The sequence below is a fragment of the Protomyctophum parallelum genome (genome assembly GCF_964188405.1).
Source record: "Protomyctophum parallelum genome assembly, chromosome: 17".
Lineage (NCBI taxonomy): Eukaryota > Metazoa > Chordata > Actinopteri > Myctophiformes > Myctophidae > Protomyctophum > Protomyctophum parallelum.
In genome coordinates this window covers 786270-808845 of record NC_139719.1, presented here as the reverse complement: position 1 = coordinate 808845, position 22576 = coordinate 786270, and the positions used below count along the sequence as shown (strand labels likewise).

Below are 22576 nucleotides of genomic sequence, written 5' to 3'. Positions count from 1 at the left end.
AAATATAATAAAATGTTGCCTGCCGCGAGCGTGATTCGAAGTAGCTTCCACATGCAAAAATAGATTGAGAGGCGAGAGCATAGTCCGCTACACCAAGGAAGCCATACGTTACTTAAAAGAAGTGTTCCAATGGACTGGTCACGTGACTTGACATATTTACCCCCGCACGCACGCACCTCCCCTCCCGTATGTCTAACCTCCTGCGCTATCAAAGCCAGGAGGAGCGCTTATACCTGAGCGGCCCAGGTGAGGAGAGGAGATTAAAAAAACGGCTATTTAAAAAATAGCCGTATTGAAATAATACATTATTAATTATTTGATAGGCAGGCAGGCAGGCAGGCAGGCAGGCAGGCTGTCTGTCTGTCCGTCTGTATGTCTGTCTGCCTGTCTGCCTGTCTGCCTGCCTGCCTGGTGTCTGCCTGCCTGCCTGCCTGTCTGCCTGCCTATCAAATAATGTACTCAATACGGCTATTTTTTAAAATATAATAAAATGTTGCCTGCCGCGAGCGTGATTCGAACTAGCTTCCACATGCAAAAATAGATTGAGAGGCGAGAGCATAGTCCGCTACACCAAGGAAGCCATACGTTACTTAAAAGAAGTTTTCCACTGGACTTATCTTTTGCAACGAGAGCAGAAAAAAAAAAATATGAAGAAAGACCTAATCACGGACCGGCCGACGCACATACGGACCGGCCGTCGTGAACACAGACCGGCCGACGTAAATACTGACCGGCCGACGTAAAAACTGACCGGCAGACGTGAACACAGACCGGCCGACGCACATACGGACCGGCCGACGTAAATACTGACCGGCCGACGTAAACACTGACCGGCCGACGCACATACGGACCGGCCGACCCATCGCACCGGCCGGCATTCGGACCGACCGGCCGACCTATAAAAAGACCGGCCGACAGTGGGTAACGACCGACAGTCGGTCGCAAGAAATGGATTCTGCCCTCCCTCGTGAAGTGAGGGGCACTCTTATCATTGTACATCATTATACATCAACTCATCAGGCCAATCACAATTTGTGTCTTCATCATGACGTAAATTGACACTGTATTTGCTCAGCCTCAGACGTAATTGTCCATTCATTGTCAATGGGAATTTAAAGTTTGTGTAAGACAGTTTGTGGACATACCAAAAGCTGGAGGGGCTAGCACCCATCAGAAACTAAATTTGGTCTGGACTGAAATGTGTATACAGATATACATATACACAAATGAAGAAATGATAACAATGATAACACACATTTTGGCTCACTCAGTATCAGTATCAGAAACATTATCTGTACTCTCCAACAGATTTTGCACTGGAAAACGTGTTGTATGTTCTAAAATCATAGTATCTTTATCGGGCTTTGGAGTTCGAGCTATATTGGCAGGTAGATCAACTGGAGGATGGATGTGGAACCGATCATCTCCAAGCTTGATGTTGTTGTCAAGTCGCCGTTGAATGACTCGTTGTACCAAGTCGTTTCGAAAGTCCTGGGAGGTAGGCTCATAGAGGTTCCTAGAACGCCATTCACCTGACAGCTTGGAGTGAAATACACTGACCCTCTCTTTTCCTGGGGGAGTAATATTACAAAAACACAGCATATTCATTTATAACATTAAAGTTGTAATATGAATCCATTCCATGTTTATCCCACTTAGACCTGATGCCGTTTCTAAAAATGCCTTCTAATTAATGACCTACGTTTTCTGAAAACTTCAAATATTTATTAAATAATTACAGAAATGTTGCTATTATTCTGTACATAGCATCACCATCAGCTACCCCAATAGGGGTTCCCGTCTTGAAGGGTAAAAGGTAAAAACTCCAAAGGGGTTCCCATCCTAAATGGGTTATTTTTAATTTTAAAACATTTTGGTTTGGGAATGCATGGCACACAGACAACGTCCTGTCAAGTTCAAATCTTTTTTTGTTTCAAACATGCTTACCAGCTTGAGTAGTGGCATGTTGACGGCCAACATTGTGGTTGTGGTCAATGACACTCAGTTGGATTCTTGCCTGCATGGTGACATATTTGAAGTGCCTTCTCTTCTCAGCATACTTCAGCATAGAACTGTGGTACACTTCAAGAGCTCCTGAAAAAAATACATGGCATCATTTTGATATATATTTTTATAAACATGTCCTATTGAATTGTTGAACAGGTAACACATCAAATAATAGTGTTCTTTGTAGTTTTCTTTTGTGTGCCACCTAACAACGCTATTGTTGGGTGTGCTTGGAGATGTATAACCTACAAATATCAATATCATAGCTTGGGTAACAATATTCATGAACTGATTCCATCTTACCAGTGTGCCTGGACAAAGTCATGTGATCCAGGTCTCTCAAGAGTCTTTTATCAAGTACAATAGCCTTGAGAGTGTCGTATGCGGCACTGTCCTTCTGAAGCCACTTCTTCCTTCTCTGTTGGTCAACACTGAGCTCATCATGGTAACACTTGTACTCCTGTCCATCATCTTCCCACCGGTGGATGCCACATACATGAAACAAGACAGAGGTCCAACGGCGTTTCAATTCCTGGACACATTTGATTTATAAATGTAGACATTTTGCCCCGATTAAAGTATTTCAGTGACATGCTTTGCTCTGCAATACAGCATTTTATAACAAATAAAAGAAAATCAGAATCACCCTTTCATCACCACCACAAGTGCTGCAAGACCACCAAAGGTGATTGCTTATAGACTTGATCCATGGCTGCAATTCACTGTTGCATTTCTTCTTTGATAATGCAGCTACCTTCTTCTTCACGCCTACAGAACAGAAGACAGACATGGAATTAATGGATAAACTACACAAACGTAATAATTAACAGTACAATCTTCACAACAAAAATATACTTTTCTATCAAACTTGAAGTGTTACTGTAGATAAGGCAAATAGATATATACTTTTTATTACCCCTGAAGGAAATGTGTTCTTTTCAACAGCTCCAGTTGCAATACATTCATAGTGTCAATGAAAAGCATGGTGAACATGTAAAATACATAGAATGCAGTGCATGCAGAATGGCCTAGGCTACTTTATATCAATTTAATGGGACCGTACCTATGTTCCCTCAGCTCTATGTTCCCTCAGCCTACGACAACCTACCTCCTCCCTCACCCTAACCTCCCCCGGGGCAGACACCTAAACCTAACCGCAACCCTCTCCCGACCCGCAGCGCACCCCCAGGGCAGACACCTAAACCTAACCGCAACCCTCTCCCGACCCGCAGCGCACCTCGGGGCTGAGGGAACATAGGGCTGAGGGAACATAGGTATGACCCCAATTTAATTTGGGGGTCCTTGAAATTAAAATAGCTGAGAAGTAATGGGTTAAACTTTAAACTGTAGACTATACCCTTAGAAGGGCAAACCCGAAAAAATTCGATTGTAATAGCGTTCTGTGTGTGTCCCAACACGAAAAAAATCGTGTTTCTGTTTCTTTATTAATATCGTTAGATTATTTATCTGCCGATCGCTGTGTGAAGTCCCTTTGTTGAAATTCCAACTACAATACCCAGAAATCCCGTGTCACGTAACACGCGCGCGTCGTTGGCTATAAAAGGTGCCCGCCCCCGGTGGATCTTCGTGGGGAGACAGTTTGGAGTAAGTCTATGGTGCCGTGTTGAAAGCGAGTGAGTATATATTTAGCGATTTGTTAGTAGTAGTAGTAGTAGTAGTAGTAGTAGTAGTAGTAGTAGTGGTAGTAGTAGTATATATATTTAGTTTAGATTTATTAGTTAGTTGTCTGTTGTCTTGTCTGTCTTTGTCTGTGTGAAAAAAAAAAAAAAAAAAAAAAAGAAAGTGTCCGCGTCTTATCTGTGTTTAGTATAGCTTTAGATCAGTGTTTAGATATAGTATAGTGTTTAGTGTGTTATTTTATTATCTGTTTAGTGTGTGTCCGTCTGTTGGTTGAGTGTTGGTTTGTTTTGTACGTCCTGTTCGTTTATATAGTGTGTTAGACTGTTAGTTCTTTGTGAGCGTTGAGCATAGTTCGGCATGGCGCCAAAGAAATGCGCCAAAAAGAGACCATCTCCCCTTCCCTCTACATCTACTGGTGGTGTCCGCCAGACAACCATGGAGGAACACCTCTGTGCAGTATTCGTATCGAAGAAGGACAAGCCCCGTCCGGTTCCTCTTCAAACCCTGACCGAGGATGAGATCTCTGGTAGCGACGGAGACATGCCTGGTGGCAAGCCCCTTGTCCCCGCTGTCGGGTCTGTTGGGAAGCCGCTCTTGTCCCCGGTCAAGAAGAAGACCAAGGACTCGGAGGCTGATCCCAGCCCCGGTTGTAGCGGGGATCCCTCTTCCCGGCCTGGCGTGAGCGAGGACACCGCCGTACTCCGCCGTTCTGGACGGGTGACTAGGTTCTCCGGGGGATTTGCCCCCTCCCACCTTATCTTCCTCTGAAGAGGAGTTTGAGCCGTTCAGGCACGGCTATCAAGACGAGCAGTCCCCTGATGAGCTCCATGGTAAGAATCTTATTATCTGAAACATTGTTACGAGAAATGTCCGTCGTTGTATCCCCCCCCCCCCTTACGGCGGTGGAGCCCTAAGCGAACCAATGGGGCTTTCAAATAGATCTGTATTGAGCTTACAGCTAGCAGCTAGCATTACAGGCTGCCAGCGATCATAACACAGCGATCTGAATATATGGGAGGAGGGGGGAAGTAATGGAACATTTCTCATAATGTATAGCATATAAACCACGGTACAATACGTTCATTTGATCATCATGCAAGCGCAATACTATAAGCTAATTTATTATACTACTAAATCGATAGAGGCCTGCATTACAGTACCACCCTTCCCCCAGCGGCAAAGTAAAGAAAACAATGACGGATAATAAATTGTGATAATAAAATGGATGATCAACACTGATGTGTGATGGCTACAATGTGATGGCTGAAATGGATCAACACTGAATAGATGGATGTGTTGGCCACAATTCCTATGTGATTGGCTACATTTTTGTATGAAGGAATGTAATTGTAGCGTGCACTCCAGCTAAATGTGTGTTTGGCTACAATGTGTTGGCTGAAATGGATCCACACTGAATAGATGGATGTGTTGGCCACAATTCCTATGTGATTGGCTACATTTTTGTATGAAGGAATGTAATTGTAGCGTGCACTCCAGCTAAATGTGTGTTTGGCTACAATGTGTTGGCTGAAATGGATCCACACTGAATAGATGGATGTGTTGGCCACAATTCCTATGTGATTGGCTACATTTTTGTATGAAGGAATGTAATTGTAGCGTGCACTCCAGCTAAATGATTATTTATTTGTACATATTTAGAACCAGGTGATGAGGAGTGGCTTGACGCCGGAGATGAGGTGAACAGTGAGGTCGACAGTGATGTGGATGGAGGTGAGAAATGTACTTTTTATCTAGAGAGCTAAATAACGTGTGGATGTGGCTAAAGTCTGTCTGCATTTGGCACTATGGAGAACGCTACACCATGCCTCTCATTGATTGAAATTGTTGTTGTTTTACAGATGTACAGCCCGTCATCTCATCTGCAGGTGCTGCCCCTGTAGAGGATGAACAACAGCATGTCCTCTCATCTGCTCCCCCTGTGCCCATGACAGCAGGTATAAATACAATGCACTAACAAAGTCATGTATATCATTTTATAGTCTCATCACATGTTACAGCGCCACCAGATGTATTCTACATGAATAAAAACAATGTATTTTCTTATGCTAATAATTGTGTATTTCTGTAATTTAGGTGATGCCGACACAACGGCTTCGCCAGGGTGGTCTGCTGCTGGGTGGGAGCCACATGACATCCCATTTACTGGAGAGCCTGGTGTCCATTCTGACCTCACTGCAGACAGTGATCCTGTTGCTTTCTTTGAGCTGCTGCTGACGGAGGAGCTGCTCCAGTACATCTGCGATGAGACTAACCGATATGCAGCGCAGTCCATTGCAAAGGTGTGTATTGTGTATATTCCACATTGATGTTTTCCCAAATTGATGACTTGATTGATTACTGTTGTAATTTCTGCAAATAAATCTAACTTATCTATCTATCTATCTAGATCAGGGGTCGGCAACCGGCGGTTCAAGAGCCGCTTGCGGCTCTTGAGCACTCCCCTAGTGGCTCCCTGTAGCATTACAAAAAAATCTATGAAAATGTATAATGTTTATTTTTTCACATTTTTATTTTTCATTTATGGTTTCTGTAGGAGGCCAAACGTGACAGAAACATTCTTAAGTTTCCCAATTTTGTAAAAATGTGTAGAATAAATATTATGATGGATTGCCTGTATGCTTAATCTGCAGTAGGCTATAGCCCTGAAACATGACTGTCAGTCATGACGCAACAGCAGCCTGTTTTACGCAATCGCAGTCCATAAACATTCCGATTTAAAATATAAAGTCCTCGACACATGTGCCACGGGAGTTAGAAATTTGCTGGTACAGCGATTAGCATTGCTGCATCCCGCGTTGTTTAATAAAAAGCATTTTTATCCGAGCGCCCCTTTTCTCAAACGGGGTTGGGAAACAGTTGCACACCGGGTGGGGGCGCGTAGTTGAAAGCCAATGGCAAAATAACAGCTCGGATAAAAATGCTTTTTATTAAACAACGCGGGATGCAGCAATGCTAATCGCTGTACCAGCAACATTCTAACACCCGTGGCACATGTGGCGAGTACTTTATATTTGGAATCTGAATGTTTATGTACACGTTTACAATGTAAATGTAGCGATTGCGTAAAACAGGCTGCAGTTGCATGACGCACCATGGCTGAATCTGCAGTGACAAACTATCAAACAATAAATAAAACGTGGCAAGCCGTTCACAGACGGTGACTATATGAAGGAGTCATATAGATGTTTTATTATCTCCCGGGTTGCAACGAAACAGCAAAGCAGCAGCCAGCAGTGGCGGAGTTTAAAGCTGCGATCCACTTCTTAAAAGTTTGCTCCCTTCTGCCTTCCCACACACTTGTGTGGAAAACATGGAATGCTCTTCCAGACAATTATGTGAACATGAAGAAACTCACATTTGGAGTATTATCCATCTTTGGATCAACATACTTTTGTGAGCAGATATTCTCAAACATGAACTACATTAAATCCAAATACCGCACACGCCTCACCGATGAGAGCTTGCAATCTGTGAAGATTAAAGTGACATTTTACGTGCCCAATGTTGAGAAGCTCTCCAGCGATGTCCACACACAGAAATCACATTAAACAGGTATAAGAACACAATGCAAAAAACATGGCATAATAATGGAGGGTGCGTTGACTGCGTTCGGAAATGCGCACCGCGGGAGCGCACTCGCCTATTAGTTTGCATTGCACAGTGCGCTCAGTGCGCTATTTCCGAACGGGCTTAAACCATAGCGCACTTTTTATTTTGATAGATAGGCTAATATCCACTTGCAGCCCTGTTGTCTTCATTATATAAGCATTTTAAGGCTTAAAAATCTTTTGCGGCTCCAGGTAGATTTTGAATTAATTTTTTTGGTCGAAAATGGCTCATTCAACATCTTGGGTTGCCGACCCCTGATCTAGATCCAGGACCCACTCCCACACTCCAGAGTGAAGAAATGGACGGATGTGTCTGTGATGGAGCTGAAAAACTTCTTTGGCCTCTATTTCCTTACCGGCATCGTGAAGAAGCCAACCCTCGTGTCCTACTGGTCTAGGCGTAAGGCTAATGAGACACCGCAGTTCAGGAGAACCATGAAACTGGCCCGGTTTCTGCTGCTCAAGCGGTTTCTTCACTTCAGTGACCAGGAGACTCCAGACACAGGGGACCGAATGTACAAGGTCAGACATCTTCTGAACTATCTACTGGCCCGGTTTCAGTCTTGCTACACGCCAGAGAAGAACATCTCGATAGACGAGGGCATTATGCTCTGGAAAGGACGGCTGAGTTGGAAGTGCTACAATCCTCTTAAACCAGTTAAATGGGGCGTGAAGAGTTACTGTCTTGCCGACAACAGGCAACAGGCTACCTCTGGAACATGATACCATACACAGGAGTAAGCTGTGGGCTTGACAAGATCGTGACGGAGCTTCTCGGTCCGTTGGCCAACCAAGGCTACCATTTATACATGGACAATCTGTACAACTCGGTGGACAGGTGTAAGTTGCTGCTTTCTTTGGGAACCCATGTGTGTGGGACCATGAGGAAGAACCACCGGAGATGAAGCGGCTTAGCAAACCAAATGACATGAAGCCGGGCGAGACTCTCATGCGCCACAATAATGACGGGGTGATGCTGTTGGCTTGGCGGGACAAGAAGGTGGTGAAGATGTGCACCACCATCCACCCACACACGATGGTCAAAGTCACTGAGAGGCGTAAGAAAGGAAAAGTGACGCCAGGCCAGCCAGTCAGGGAGGACAAAATCAAGCCACATTGTGTTGACCAGTACAACAAGTATATGAATGGTGTGGACAAACTAGATCAACACATCTCGTATTACCCGTTTGCTCGCAAGTCATATAAGTGGCCTGTAAAGTTTGTGTTCTACCTCTTTCAAATGGCTATGTATAATGCGTTCTTGTTGCACACACAAAAGCAGGGCAGGACAAAAAATCTCCTGGACTATCTGATGTTGGTGGTGGAGAAGTGAATATCACTGCGGGCAGAGGAGGAGGAGGAGGAGGAGGAGGAGGGGGGGGCAGCGGCGGGTGATGCTCCAGGCAGGGCAAGGCCAGGTGATGACAATGGGAGACTGACAGTGCGTTTTGGTGGCCATTCAATGGTGAGAGTGGAAAAAAAGAAAGAATGCAGGCTCCACTTGCTCAGCAACGGTCTCACAGGCAAACCAATACGGCATTGCACCATGTATGCCTGCCCTGACTGTGAGGTGCCCTTGTGCTTATTCCCATGCTACTTTGTTTACCACAAGGAAAAGAATATCGCGCACTACTTCGAATAACTGTTCTCCTTTCTTTTTTTTCTTTTTTATGTCTTATTGCATTATTTATTTTCTATATTTATTATAATTTTATGTTTGTAAGGAAAAAAAGAAATAAAACTTGCACTTTTCAAATCCGAGATACATCTCATGTCTATTTTTACACTATTCTGAGGTTTATGTTCTGACTAAGCGAGTTTCAACTGTGATTTACTCTGTAACGGTAGATGGTAAGAACCCAATTCTTTTTTTATATAATACAGTATACATTCAAGTCTACATTATTATATATGTCATAGGCCTCAAGTCCTCAAAAAGTCCTCAAAACTCTGTCATTGGATGTGTTTTTTATCAAAACTGTGTTTCTTCATAACAGGTTTTTGAGATGCATGAATGAATAGACTAGGGTACTGGTAAGACAATGTAAACATATTATATATCAAAATATGCGTAATGTAGTCTAGTTTCAGGAGAAAATAACAATGAGTTTCTATCTTGTTCCAGTAGGGGGCAGTAGGCAGTTTTATCTGGGTTGGTGCAGTTTCGCCATGAGTGACTATGCTATTTATAGATGGCAAAATATCTACAGTGGTACATGTGGCAAACTTTTTATTTTTTTATTATTGAACTAGAAAACTCACCCTTTAAAATGAGATATGTCATAGGTATGTGCTCCCTGTAGAAAAAAAGTTGTTACCAAAATAAACCTTAAAACGGCTGTATCTTTTTTTCATGTGCTAAAAACACTACATTGTCTAAGCGCAGGCTTTTTTAAATGGCTTCCAACACAAAAACTAAACATTGTATCAACTCAATTCATTTTTTTCCTGGAAGAAAAGCTTTCTCTGAAGGTATTTTATTGTCGCAGAGTCACAACAGAGAATTTTCAATAAATCATTCAAAAACGCATTTATCCCATTGAGAAAAACAATAACAACATGGGATTTGACTTGAAACCCTCAAAGAGTTAATTGAAATTCACAAAATACAATAATGGCACATAAGCATTTTTGGAAACAGGGCTTGGTTTAGAAAAGCCTATATTTTGCGCTAAAGTAATTATTGAATAACATATAAATGTAGGTTTTAAGGCTAGAATGGCATTGTAGTGGACTGTAGTGAGAGGCGAGATTGTCTCTCCTTCATTGCGGGACTGCAGGACTAGTCTGGAGATAGTTAGTCGTGAATCAGCTTCAGTCAGTGTTTTGGTTCGTACCTGGAGTTGCGCATTATCTCCGCGGTGCACAGCAGCACAGGAGAACTGTCTTCAATATATCCATGGTCGTTTCCAGTTGCTTTCCATGTGTGACACAAAAGTACCATGTGTTTGTTTTGGTAATAGCCTACTGCAGGCGCAGCCATGCTGATTCACGTAATCGCGTAGGACAAAACGAAACCAGCCGGACAAACATTAATGGCATTTTCAAAATGTCCACAAGTTGCGACGGACCCGAGTGATTCCTGCAGCGCGCTGATAGCTAACACTAGTAGTGTGTGTGTGTGTGTGTGTGTGTGTGTGTGTGTGTGTGTGTGTGTGTGTGTGTGTGTGCAGTGTAGCCTAATGGGGCTTTGATAGGCAGACAAAGTAACGCAACAGAGTTACAGAATCAAACCACTTTGCAACCAAACTACAATACACAAGCTATCTCTCTGGTGTTGTTCAATCATGACTGTGTGCTACACAGTGACAGATTTGTTATGCTCTGGACGTTCCTGAGCCGCGCGCACGGGCGCATGTTAGGGGGAACACTAACATGCATTAATTGCGTTAAATATTTTAACGCAATTAATTAACGCAATTGATTAATGCCATTAACGCATTCTTTTTGACAGCCTTAATATATATATATATATATATATATATATATATATTGAGCTGTAGCTGGTTCAGCCTACTCCAGCGCACAACGTCCTTGATCAGCTTCCTGTACTCCCCCCTCCTCTCCCCATTGCTACACCTGGCAAAAACTGTACACAATAGATAAAAGAAAAACATCAACACAATTACCTTTTGCAACATGCCATGGATCATACTGATGTCTAAGTTTAGGGTACTGCACCCTCATGATCTTCCTTATGGATGGATGACGATCTGTGGTGACAACATCAATACCAACTCCTCGACTCAGCAAGCCATTCAGCCCCCTCTGGAAACCTTCTGCCTCCATCGCAGATGAACTTGTAGTTTCAGATACCTTTTCGAATCAGAATTAAACAAACACAAAGTACCCACAAAGGTAAGTAAAGGCTAATGGTGTATCCATATCTAAAATATAATGACAACAATAACATGGGATGAAAAATGTTACCTGGACTAATTCTGACTTTATTATCTTCTTGGTTGTGTCATCCATGAAGTTGTAAGAAGTGTATTTAGCACTGTAACCTGGGGAATCGGATCTGTACAGAAAAAGAGAGAATCAATTATACAGCTGGGTTAGACGTGGATTTCAAGATACAATTATATTCCAAAATGTACAATTTGATCATAATACAAACTAGAACTGCACTCTGTCGAGTGCATACTTGCTTGTTGCACACTAGTAGGCCATAAATGGCCAACTAGTGTGCAAGCAGAGCGCGCAAGTCCTTTCGACCGCTGTAAACTGTCAAATCTCAGTATCTCTGTGAAGGAACGTTTGAAATGATTAATGTTTAGATGTAACTATTTGCTACCTACTTTATACATATAAACATCTAGTATTATTAAGTATGATTCAAGTTTCTATCTATATAAGAAATACTGTTTTATCGTTGTAGATATATTCTGGATCCCTTTTTAGTTTTTCTAGTCATACACATACACACCACGTACTCTGGTCCCAGCAGATCAGGCACAATTAGCTATTTTATTTTTTACTGATTATGTATATAGTATACGTATGACTAGCTCTAAATGATGACGTAAGAAATATATATAGTATATATATAGTATATAGGCATATACTATATACTTATACATATATACTCTATACCATAGACTGTAAAAAATATGGACAAAGCGTTCCCCGGGTCTAACATGGATGTAAAATGAAGCCTGTTATTCCTGCACTGTAAGTCGCCATCTTTCTAGATCCGTTTGGGCCCAGCTGGCCATTGGCTGGCTCCGTTTGGGCCCAGCTGGCCATTGGCTGCCCAGACAACGAGGCGGGACTTCCCCCTTCTTCTCCGTTGGTTTTTATTTTGACTCGAGTGGGTGGGGACTCCCGATCATAGACTGTAACGGTAGCCACGCCCCTCAGAACATACGCGACGTTATGGTCATTTATTTTATAAATGGGACCATAATTTTCCAAAAAGAATATTATGACATTAGAAATGAGACTTTAAACTAGTAACTGGAAGTAGAAAGTATTCATGACCATGTTTATTAAGGTAATACAGTCTAGGTGAAGTTGGGCCCAAATACATGGACTTCTATGGGGCTATGGGTTTTTTTTGGGTCCAGTGACAGCGCCACAACAGGCCATTATATGAACTTTCAGGAGTTTCAGACTTCACAAAATATCTGTCTGACTGCCCCCCTGCTCTATACTCTATACTGTATAAAGTGTGTAGTTGTAAGTTGATTAGCGGTATACTGTGGTTACTTTGCGCCAAAAACCGTGACAGCTGTTCCGCCATTTGAGGCTTACGCAGAAAAACATCAAATCTGTGCCTGTGTTGCTGGACCAAATGACCACAAATCACCATATTTCTTACGTCATCATTAAGAGCTAGTCATACACATACACACCACGTACTCTGGTCCCAGCAGATCAGGCACAATTTGCTATTTTATTTTTTACTGATTATGTATATAGTATACGTATGACTAGCTCTAAATGATGACGTAAGAAATATATATAGTATATAGGCATATACTATATACGTATACATATATACTCTATACTCTATACTGTATAAAGTGTGTAGTTGTAAGTTGATTAGTGGTATACTGTGGTTACTTTGCGCCAAAAACCGTGACAGCTGTTCCGCCATTTGAGGCTTACGCAGAAAAACATCAAATCTGTGCCTGTGTTGCTGGACCAATGATGACGAAATGACCATATTTCTTACGTCATCATTTAGAGCTAGTCATACACATACACACCACGTACTCTGGTCCCAGCAGATCAGGCACAATTAGCTATTTAATTTTTTACTGATTATGTATATAGTATACGTATGACTAGCTCTAAATGATGACGTAAGAAATATATATAGTATATATATAGTATATAGGCATATACTATATATGTATACATATATACTCTATACTGTATAAAGTGTGTAGTTGTAAGTTGATTAGCGGTATACTGTGGTTACTTTGCGCCAAAAACCGTGACAGCTGTTCCGCCATTTGAGGCTTACGCAGAAAAACATAAAATCTGTGCCTGTGTTGCTGGACCAATGATGACGAAATGACCATATTTCTTACGTCATCATTTAGAGCTAGTCATACACATACACACCACGTACTCTGGTCCCAGCAGATCAGGCACAATTTGCTATTTTATTTTTTACTGATTATGTATATAGTATACGTATGACTAGCTCTAAATGATGACGTAAGACATATGGCCATTTCGTCATCATTGGTCCAGCAACACAGGCACAGATTTGATGTTTTTCTGCGTAAGCCTCGAATGGCGGAACAGCTGTCACGACGAAGGAGACCGGGCGAAAATATTACTTGCCGCGCTCTGCTTGCGCAAGTAATTACCGTATTGTGCCGAATATGAGGCGACTCTGATTATAAGACAACTGTCATTTTTCAAGACTCATTTGTGGAAAAAGAACATTGCATGTCAAATAATATAGTCCCTGATTATAATATGAACCAATTTCTTTAGGATATTTCCATTGGGAAAAAATGTAGCCTTATATTCAGCACAATAGGGTAATACACATTTGTTCATGCTTGCTGCAGAACCTGCTATGAAACGATATCATTTGATACATTTAATTTTAATAGTAGTGCAGCAGGCAGCACTTTATTTCAAGACTATATAGTCTTCACTCTTCAGTGATGCAAATAGCCAGCATCCTTAGACTAGATTCACTACATTGAGAGAGGATGCAATCACTACATTGAGAAAGGATGCAATCATGTCACCTAGGGCTGGGCGATATGACGATATATATCGTATTTTCGATAGAAAATGTCTATCACGAAAAAAAAGCTATATCGCTTATATCGCCGTTTCGCTTTACGGCAGTATTTTACGTCACAGCGCTTATATACGGCATGCCCAGCAGCCCACCGCGCGCACTGAAAACAGTGAGCCAACACCTTTCGGATGTCTTCTCTATTATATACTCTAAGGCCAACACGACCACAACACAAGCCGAGGTGGTGCTTGCACCTAAAAGAGGGGCAACGTCTTCCATTGTATGGATATGGAAGTGGTTTTGATTACATGAAGGGAGATGATGGCTGACGAGATTCAGAGCGGTGTAAGGGGCACGTTCGGAAATACCACACCGGAGCGAACTCATCTATCAGTTTGCATTGCACAGTGCGCCTAGTGCGCTATTTCCGAACGCGCCCTTAGTAACCGGTCATTCACTGTTATAAATGCAGGTTTCATGTTGGGTCAAATTGATAAATTGCGTGAGCCACGCATGTTTTACACAGTTGAACAATAAGCTTGTCCGTCGTCGGTTGCAAACTTCTTCCAAGACGTTCCTCTTACCTGTGCAGTCCTCCTGCTGCGTGTCTGTCTTGTTTTATTGTTCCAAATAAATTATTCCATTTGAAAAGTCCTTAATTCAGCAACAGCTTACAACAACAACACAAGACGCTGACTTTGTTGTGATCATCAAAAAAAAGGAAAAGAAAAAGCCCCCACTCGTCCCAGACTCCCATATACGCACAGCTGGGCACGGAGAGTTGACGACAAGATCGCGTTCTCTCTCACTCTATCGCCTGTAGTCAATTAAACATCGTTAAGCTGCCCAACGTCTTTAACAAACTAAACTATAACTACAACAGAACATGTTGATTCCCTATACAGAGCTTAAATGAACTGAAACAACTGTAGTGACAAACTGTGACATGAGATATTTATTTTTTCCTTAAGCGAATTTAATGCAGACACAGGCCTGTACTTCTGTGTCTGAATGGCAACGTCTTATTTCTTTCTTTTTTCTTTTTAATTGTCATAATAATTATTATTAATAATACTAATAAAACTTTATTTGTATAGCACCTTTCATGACATGAAATGCAGCTCTCAAAGTGCTTTACAGAGCAATGGAGAAAAAAAGAAAAGCAAGGCAACGACATTAAAAAACAAGCAGTAATGCAATACAGTGAGGACATGAATAACAAAAAATAAAAGATAAATTAAAAGCAATGTTGTAGAAGTGGGTCTTGAGCTGTGCTTTAAAAATGTCTACAGAGGCTGAACAATTGAGTTCAGCCTCTAATTATTATTATACACATTTTATTTTGTAATATTTTTGTACTTGCTTTGGGCCTGTCTGTGCATGGGAAGGGCATCAGTATTATATTCATATAATTAGACTGGATAATGTGAATTTAATTGTTTTTTGAGTGGTGCAACCATTATAGACAGCTATGTGTGTCCCTGTCCCTGTATCCGAGCACGGAAATAGCATAACTATTGTCACCACCAAGTGTCACTGTTGTGCAGCCTAACACAGACAGAGGCCAGGGAGGAGAGCTTGTACAGTACAGTACAGTACAGTACAGTACAGTACAGTACAGTACAGTACAGTACAGTACAGTACAGTACAGTACAAGTACAGTAAAGTACTCGACCTGAACAAAAATCAATTATTTTAGATAAAAAAATAGGTATCGTAAAAAATATGCTATATCGTGAGTATATCGTTATCGTGATAAAATAAATTCTATATCGTGATATGAGATTTTGTCATATCGCCCAGCCCTAATGTCACCCTCCGGGGGTCCTGGGATGCAATACTGTACTCCAACGTCATTGAAGTAGGACTCATAAAATGTCCCTGGTACCCATCTAAAAGCAGCAAGGGCAGAATCCATTTCTTCCGACCGACGGTCGGTCGCGACGCACCCGTCGCTCCGTCGCGACGCACCGTCGAACGGTCCTATTTCGGTCCGTTGGTCCGTCGTTCCGTCGGTCGGTCGGTCCGTGGCTCCGTCGCTCCGTCGGTCCGTCGCTCCGTGGCTCCGTCGCTCCGTCGCTCCGTCGGTCGGTCCGTTTTTGCGTCGCGACGGACCGCCGGTCGCAGGTTTAGGGTGGATGGATTCTGCCCTTGCTGCCCAAATGGTAACTCTGTCATTTCTCTACCGTTTTGGACGGGGGTGGGCTCTTTGGAATCGTGTGGCCCCCCTGGAGGTTTCTATGGGGGTCTCGAGGTTCGGGGACCCCCAGTGACCCCCAAATGGTAATGTCACCTGTGGACACTAACTGTAATTGTCTCGCTGTCTCGCTGCTGCGCTGCGCCGCACAGACAGCAGCTTGTGTGTAACATGTGCGTTCGTGCCGTGTTGCTGGTATATTATTATTATTATATTTTTTGCGCAGCCGCGTTGTCTCGCTGCTGCGCTGCACAGACAGCAGCTTGTGTGTAACATGTGCGTTCGTGTAAATGTTCGTGTAAATGTTTTAGGTCGGCCGGTCGGTGATTTGGTCTGTCCTTCATATATTTTTTTTTCTGCTCTCGTTGGACTTAACTTTAAAAGTCCAATGGAACACCTCTTTGTAACGGCTGCAGTCTCGCAAGGGGAGGGACCGGAAGTGCTTTTATTTCCGGCTTCCACGTGCACAAGCGCACATACACGCACGCGAAATATAATGCAATATGTAATAATCAGCTCATACATTATAAAGACATTATTGCATTATGAAGTTTTATTACAGTATGAGTCGCCTATGTGGAGGTTCTTAATGTAACACATTATTACATTATAGAAAAATCTATTAAGTTATGTGCTCGTCTTTTAATTACATTATGAGCTGATTATTACATTATGAGGTCAGATGTAGAGTTGCTGGCCGCCTCAGCTCCATATATGGAGATCTAGGTGATGATCCAGTCTTTTCAATGTATGGCTATCCAGGGTTTGATGAGGTCAGTGTCGGGATCTTATATCATATGGAAACGGCCATATATGGTGGTGTGACGTGTCATGAGGCGTGACCATATATGGAGGCATGACACGAGGCGTGACATGACACACTTACTGACTGACTGACGGGAAATGCAGGTTTTCATAGTAAATTAAATGCATATGGTCGTGTGTCTGTGGTCTATGGTCTGGACATGGTGTGTGTGGGACAGGGGTACGGGGTTATAGCAACTTATTACATTACTTAAATGCCTTGATATCATTATGTTATAATCGACCATATAGGCCTAGCCTATTATTGCATATCATTTTATTATTGTTAGATTTGCATTTCTTCAAATATGCACACTTATACCACCAACTAATAAGCTTTCAATTAAAATATTACCTACAACAAACTACTTCAAACTTTTCCAAACCGACCACGTAATTATGTTTAAGCACAGATGGTACTATATACACCCGGCATTTAAGCGCGCACCAGCAAGTGCGTGTCGTGCACGCGCATTATATTTCGCGTGCGTGTATGTGCGCTTGTGCACGTGGAAGCCGGAAATAAAAGCACTTCCGGTCCCTCCCCTTGCGAGACTGCAGCTGGGTGCTATTGTCTTTATAAGTCCAATGAAACACTTCTTTGTAACGTATGGCCGCTGTAGTCTAGCGGTTTAATCACTCGCCTCTCAATGTTTTGGTGCTGACGACGCTGGTTCGAATCGCGGCGAAAGACAAAAGTTTTTATATTTAAAAAAAATAGCCGTATGGAATGAATACATTATTTACAATACATTAGGCAGGCAGACAGGCAGTCTGTCTGTCTGTGTGTCTGTCTAAAATATAATAATTTTGGTCTGCCGCGAGCGGGAATTGAACCAGCGTCCTCAGCAAAAAAGAATAGAGAGGCGAGGGATTAGACCACTATACTACAGCGGCCCGTTACAAAGAGGTGTTCCATTGGACTTTTAAAGTGAAGTCCAACGAGAGCAGAAAAAAATTTATATGAAGGACAGACCAAATCACCGACCGGCCGACCTAAAACATTTACACGAACATTTACACGAACGCACATGTTACACACAAGCTGCTGTCTGTGCAGCGCAGCAGCGAGACAACGCGGCGGCGCAAAAAATATAATAATAATAATATACCAGCAACACGGCACGAACGCACATGTTACACACAACTGACACAAGCTGCTGTCTGTGCGGCGCAGCGCAGCAGCGAGACAGCGAGACAATTACAGTTAGTGTCCACAGGTGACATTACCATTTGGGGGTCCCTGGGGGTCCCCAGGGGTCCCCGAACCTCGAGACCCCCATAGAAACCTCCAGGGGGGCGACACGATTCAAATGAGCCCACCCCCTCCAAAACGGTAGAGAAATGACAGAGTTACCATTTGGGGGTCCGTGGGGGTCCCCAGGGGTCCCCGAACCTCGAGACCCCCATAGAAACCTCCAGGGGGGCCACACGATTCCAAAGAGACCACCCCCGTCCAAAACGGTAGAGAAATGACAGAGTTACCATTTGGGCAGCAAGGGCAGAATCCATCCACCCTAACCCTGCGACCGACGGTCCGTCGCGACGCAAAAACGGACCGACCGACCGACGGACCCCCCGACGGACCAACGGACCCCCCGACGGACCGACGGACCCCCCGACGGACCGACGGACCCCCCGACGGACCGACGGACCCCCCGACGGACCGGCGGACCCCCCGACGGACCGGCGGACCCCCCGACGGACAGGTCCGTCGCGACGGCCGTCGGTCGCAAGAAATGGATTCTGCCCTCCCTCCTTTCCCGGGCGGATGGATTTGCAGAGGTTCACAGAGCTGAAGTTTGTGAAGAATGTGTGGTCCACATACTTCACATGGTACGGCGTGGGATTGGAGCGAGCTTCCCGGATGGCAACAGCATACTCAGCCGGAACGCTGATGTCTCTGTTCCTCAGTCTTCTCTCAATCACACTATGCACAGAGTCGCACTCCATCTGTGTGTGACCTCTTTCTAGGAACTTCTGTGTCACCATCTTCTGTGTCTCAGTTGCAAACTTGAGGAGGGCATTGCTCAGGAGCATGTTCCGATTCTGGTAGCCACATCCATCACTCCACAGGATGTACTCTTCATACGAGGGATGTTCTTTGAGAAAGTGCACGATGCATGAAGCAAACTCGTTGGCAGAGATACCAGCTTCACCCTCGTGCCATAAGTAATTTGATGCATCATGTGAAGTCATGTCATAAACGGTGAAGTTATGGACACAGAGCTTGGTCTTGAAATAGAGGGATGAGGCTTGTAGCTTGGGGCAGAGCAGGAGCCCCTGTAGATCCATGCATGTCACCAAGGTCTTCTCACCTGCCTCTTCTTTGTCCTTCTGCTTCATGGCTCGTGCAGTGTCCTTTTTGGTGCAGTGCTCCTTCCATGCGGCAGCGTCAATGTTCCCAGCTTTGAATGCACAGCAAGTATCGCACTGGTCTTTCTTTGGGTGAAAAAGAGACAGATTTAAGTCCTTAAATTCTGGTGAACACTTGCCTTGACAGAGCCTGGATGCCATTCTCTGCACTGGAATGAGTATACTCTGCATGGAGGTGATTGATGGACTTGAACACAGGCTCCAGGTACATCTTAGAGGATGAGGACCTACAGTAGTGTGAGGGAACTTTTGGAAGGTCCAGAAGGAAGGTCTTCAAGAACTCCACCTCCTCTCTCCTTACAGTCACCCTCTTCTTCTTATCTTCCTTTGTAGGACTTTTCCCTCTTCTTCCTATCCACTTCAAAAGAGACCACTGCTTCAAGCCTAGGGTTGACAGGAACATGCGCTGGCACACTCTGAGTCTTCTACCATCTACTACAAGGTGATAGAAAATGGTTGCCGACCTCCTGGATTTCTCTGATTCTGTCCTCCGTCGCTTTACACTGCTCACCTCTACCAATGACTTAACATAAATCTTCCTCTCACGCCAGTCTAATTCCTCCCAGAAGTACTTGAAGATCTCTTCTCGCTTCGACTCCTCTACTTCCCTGCAGTGCAGTTTAGTGGACTTGTGGCAGGCTGCAGACTGGCATGACACACCCATTTTTCTTTCCTCCTTTAACACAGACTCTCGATTCTTCCTCCCAAGATATGACTTGCCACTCATTCTCCTCCTCTTCTGGATGTTGCTCTTCCAGTTGTCTGGATTTCTCCTCTTCCTCCCCAGACCAGCATCACCACATGAGGAGTCCTCTTCCATCTCAGCTCCTAAATATGGTTACAAAAAAATTCAGACTGTTAAGTGTGTGAGTCTCTCTCCCTCTCTCTGTATGTGTGTGGAGCCCCTCGTGTGCATTTATGGATGTGTAGTTGAACAAAGCATTAAATTAGCCAACATGCACAATACCACATTACACACATGTGCATCAATGTGTCCATATTAATAATGATAATACCTTCATTTCCAGATTCAGATTCACCTGGAGAATCACCATTATGGTCAAGTTCAGGTGTCCAGGTTCGATCAAGTGGATCTGGGAAAGAAAGAGGAACAAAAACTGAATGCAATGTTGACATAATTCAGTGTTGCCAGCATTTTGCATTTCTTGCTCTGGCTAACTTAAGCCTAGTGTTCCACAAACCTTCTTCTCCCCCACTTGAGAAGTCGTCCTCAACTCCGTCTTCATCCTCCACATTCGAGTGATGCTCAACTTCTTCTCCTGAACAGAAAATAAATATTCAAATGTGAGTGAGGGTCTCTCTCTCTCCCTCTTGTCATGTATGTTTGTCTGTGAGAGACAAAATTCCAACTAGCTAACATGCAGCATTCACATCACCTCTGTCATTTTACATAAAGGCTAATAATACCTTCATAGCCTGATTCAGCAGCACCAGGAGAAACACCACTTTGGTCATCTTTAGATGTCCAGGTTTGATCCAGTGGATCTGGGAAAGAAAGACAGACAAACTGAATGCAATGTTCACACACCTGCTATTCAGTGTCACTAGATTGTGCACCCTTTGCTCTGGCTGACTTAAGGCTAGTGTTCCACAAACCTTCGTCCCCACTTGAGTGGTGGTCATCCTCAACTCCACTGCTGTCCAAGACTCTACTCAGTCTACTGTGCTGCTCAACTCCTTCTCCTGCAGAAAAAAAAGCAAATGTTCCCTCTCTCTCATCATGCATTGCTTTGCGTTCACAATATTGCAAAGCATCACATGATGTATTGTGCATCATGTGTGTGTACAGAATAAGGCTCTAAATAAATAATAATAATAATACCTCTGGATTCATCAGCACCAGGAGAATTATCCAGCTCTAATTGAAGTGTCCATGATGAATCAAGCACATCTGAAAAAATAAAGAGGAACACAATGTACAATGAATGCAATTGCTCTTAATCCTCATTTTACCACAAACCTTACTTGGTGAGTCTTTGCACCGGTCAGCTAGGAAACACTGAACCCCCCCCAGCCATGACTAGCCCTGTGTGTGTGTGTGTGTGTGTGTGTGTGTGTGTGTGTGTGTGTGTGTGTGTGTGTGTGTGTGTGTGTGTCAAACCTTCTATCTCCCCGTCCCCAATTGATGAGTCTTCCACAGCTGCTTCTGAAGAAAAACAAGAAAACAAATGTGGTTAGCCCCCCCCCCCCCCCGTGTGTGTGTGTGTGTGTGTGTGTGTGTGTGTGTGTGTGTGTGTGTGTGAGAGAGAGTGTGAGTGAGTGTTTCAAACCTTCCATCTCCCCAATTGATGAGTCCTCCATAGTCGCTTCTGAAGAAAATAAATGTGGTTGATCTCACATGAATGATATAAGTTGACATTATTGTGATGATATACAGCAGATATGTCCATTTATGTTTTAAAAAAATGCCATTTTATCATGATTATTAGTGAAGACCTATGAAGATAGGTTGAAAAGTGGTCCTTTAAGGTAAATAACACATTTGCAACTAGTACAGCAGGTGCAACAGCACAGAAACACATGGTGTGGGTCTATGTACATTGTGTGGGTCTATTGTGTGGGTCTATGTACATTGTAATGGGCAAAAACACACGACCTACCTTCATTTACAGATTTAACAGCAGACCCAGCACCTTCAGAATCCACTTGGTCACATACAAGTGCATCTTCTTGGAAAGATACAGTTTAAAATATTAGTACACTGAATAAATCAGCTATTTGTTGTCATTCATGATTTTTATTTCCAAATGAATTAATAAGTTGGCACCTCAACCTGATCATCTTGGGGGGGGGGGATAAATAAAAAACATGTTAACATTACACTGAATACTAATTAATAACTAGACCTCTACTCACACACACGTCGTAGACATGGTTCTAATTTTTCCTAGCCGACACACACACACACACACACACACACACACGTTGTTTTGTAATTCCACAAACCTTCCTCGCTGCTTTCACTGCTCTCTGCAGTCTCTGCTTTATCATGTCTGCCCCTGACACACTTGACGTTAACTATGGCACACAGCTCCTCCATTGAATACATCATCGATGTGAAATATAATACTGAAAAGTAGATTACAGCGTTGAAGAAATCAGTGTCCATTAGCTCCGGAGCTAAAATAGAGGGGTTGAGGTCCCAAACGTGGCTATGTTTAACAAAAATAACAATTCACATGAAGT

General features: G+C 43.3%; 1 protein-coding gene and 1 long non-coding RNA gene across 2 annotated transcripts; both read right to left on the bottom strand.

Annotated features, from left to right (window-relative positions):
- Window positions 1-19466: 19466 nt before the first annotated feature.
- Window positions 19467-20641, bottom strand: LOC310874098 (uncharacterized protein; the record flags this gene model as incomplete). The annotated part of the gene is made up of 3 exons (XM_083786773.1): window positions 20572-20641; window positions 20386-20463; window positions 19467-20197 (listed from the first exon to the last, which is right to left on the bottom strand). Exon 3 carries the CDS (start codon window positions 20187-20189, stop codon window positions 19467-19469), a length of 723 nt encoding a protein of 240 aa, XP_083642899.1. The 5' UTR covers window positions 20190-20197; window positions 20386-20463; window positions 20572-20641.
- A 350-nt stretch (window positions 20642-20991) lies between these two features.
- LOC310874149 lies at window positions 20992-21555 on the bottom strand. Its single transcript, XR_014570536.1, has 3 exons — window positions 21492-21555; window positions 21213-21281; window positions 20992-21073 (listed from the first exon to the last, which is right to left on the bottom strand). It is a non-coding gene; the product is annotated as an uncharacterized lncRNA (long non-coding RNA).
- Window positions 21556-22576: the final 1021 nt, after the last annotated feature.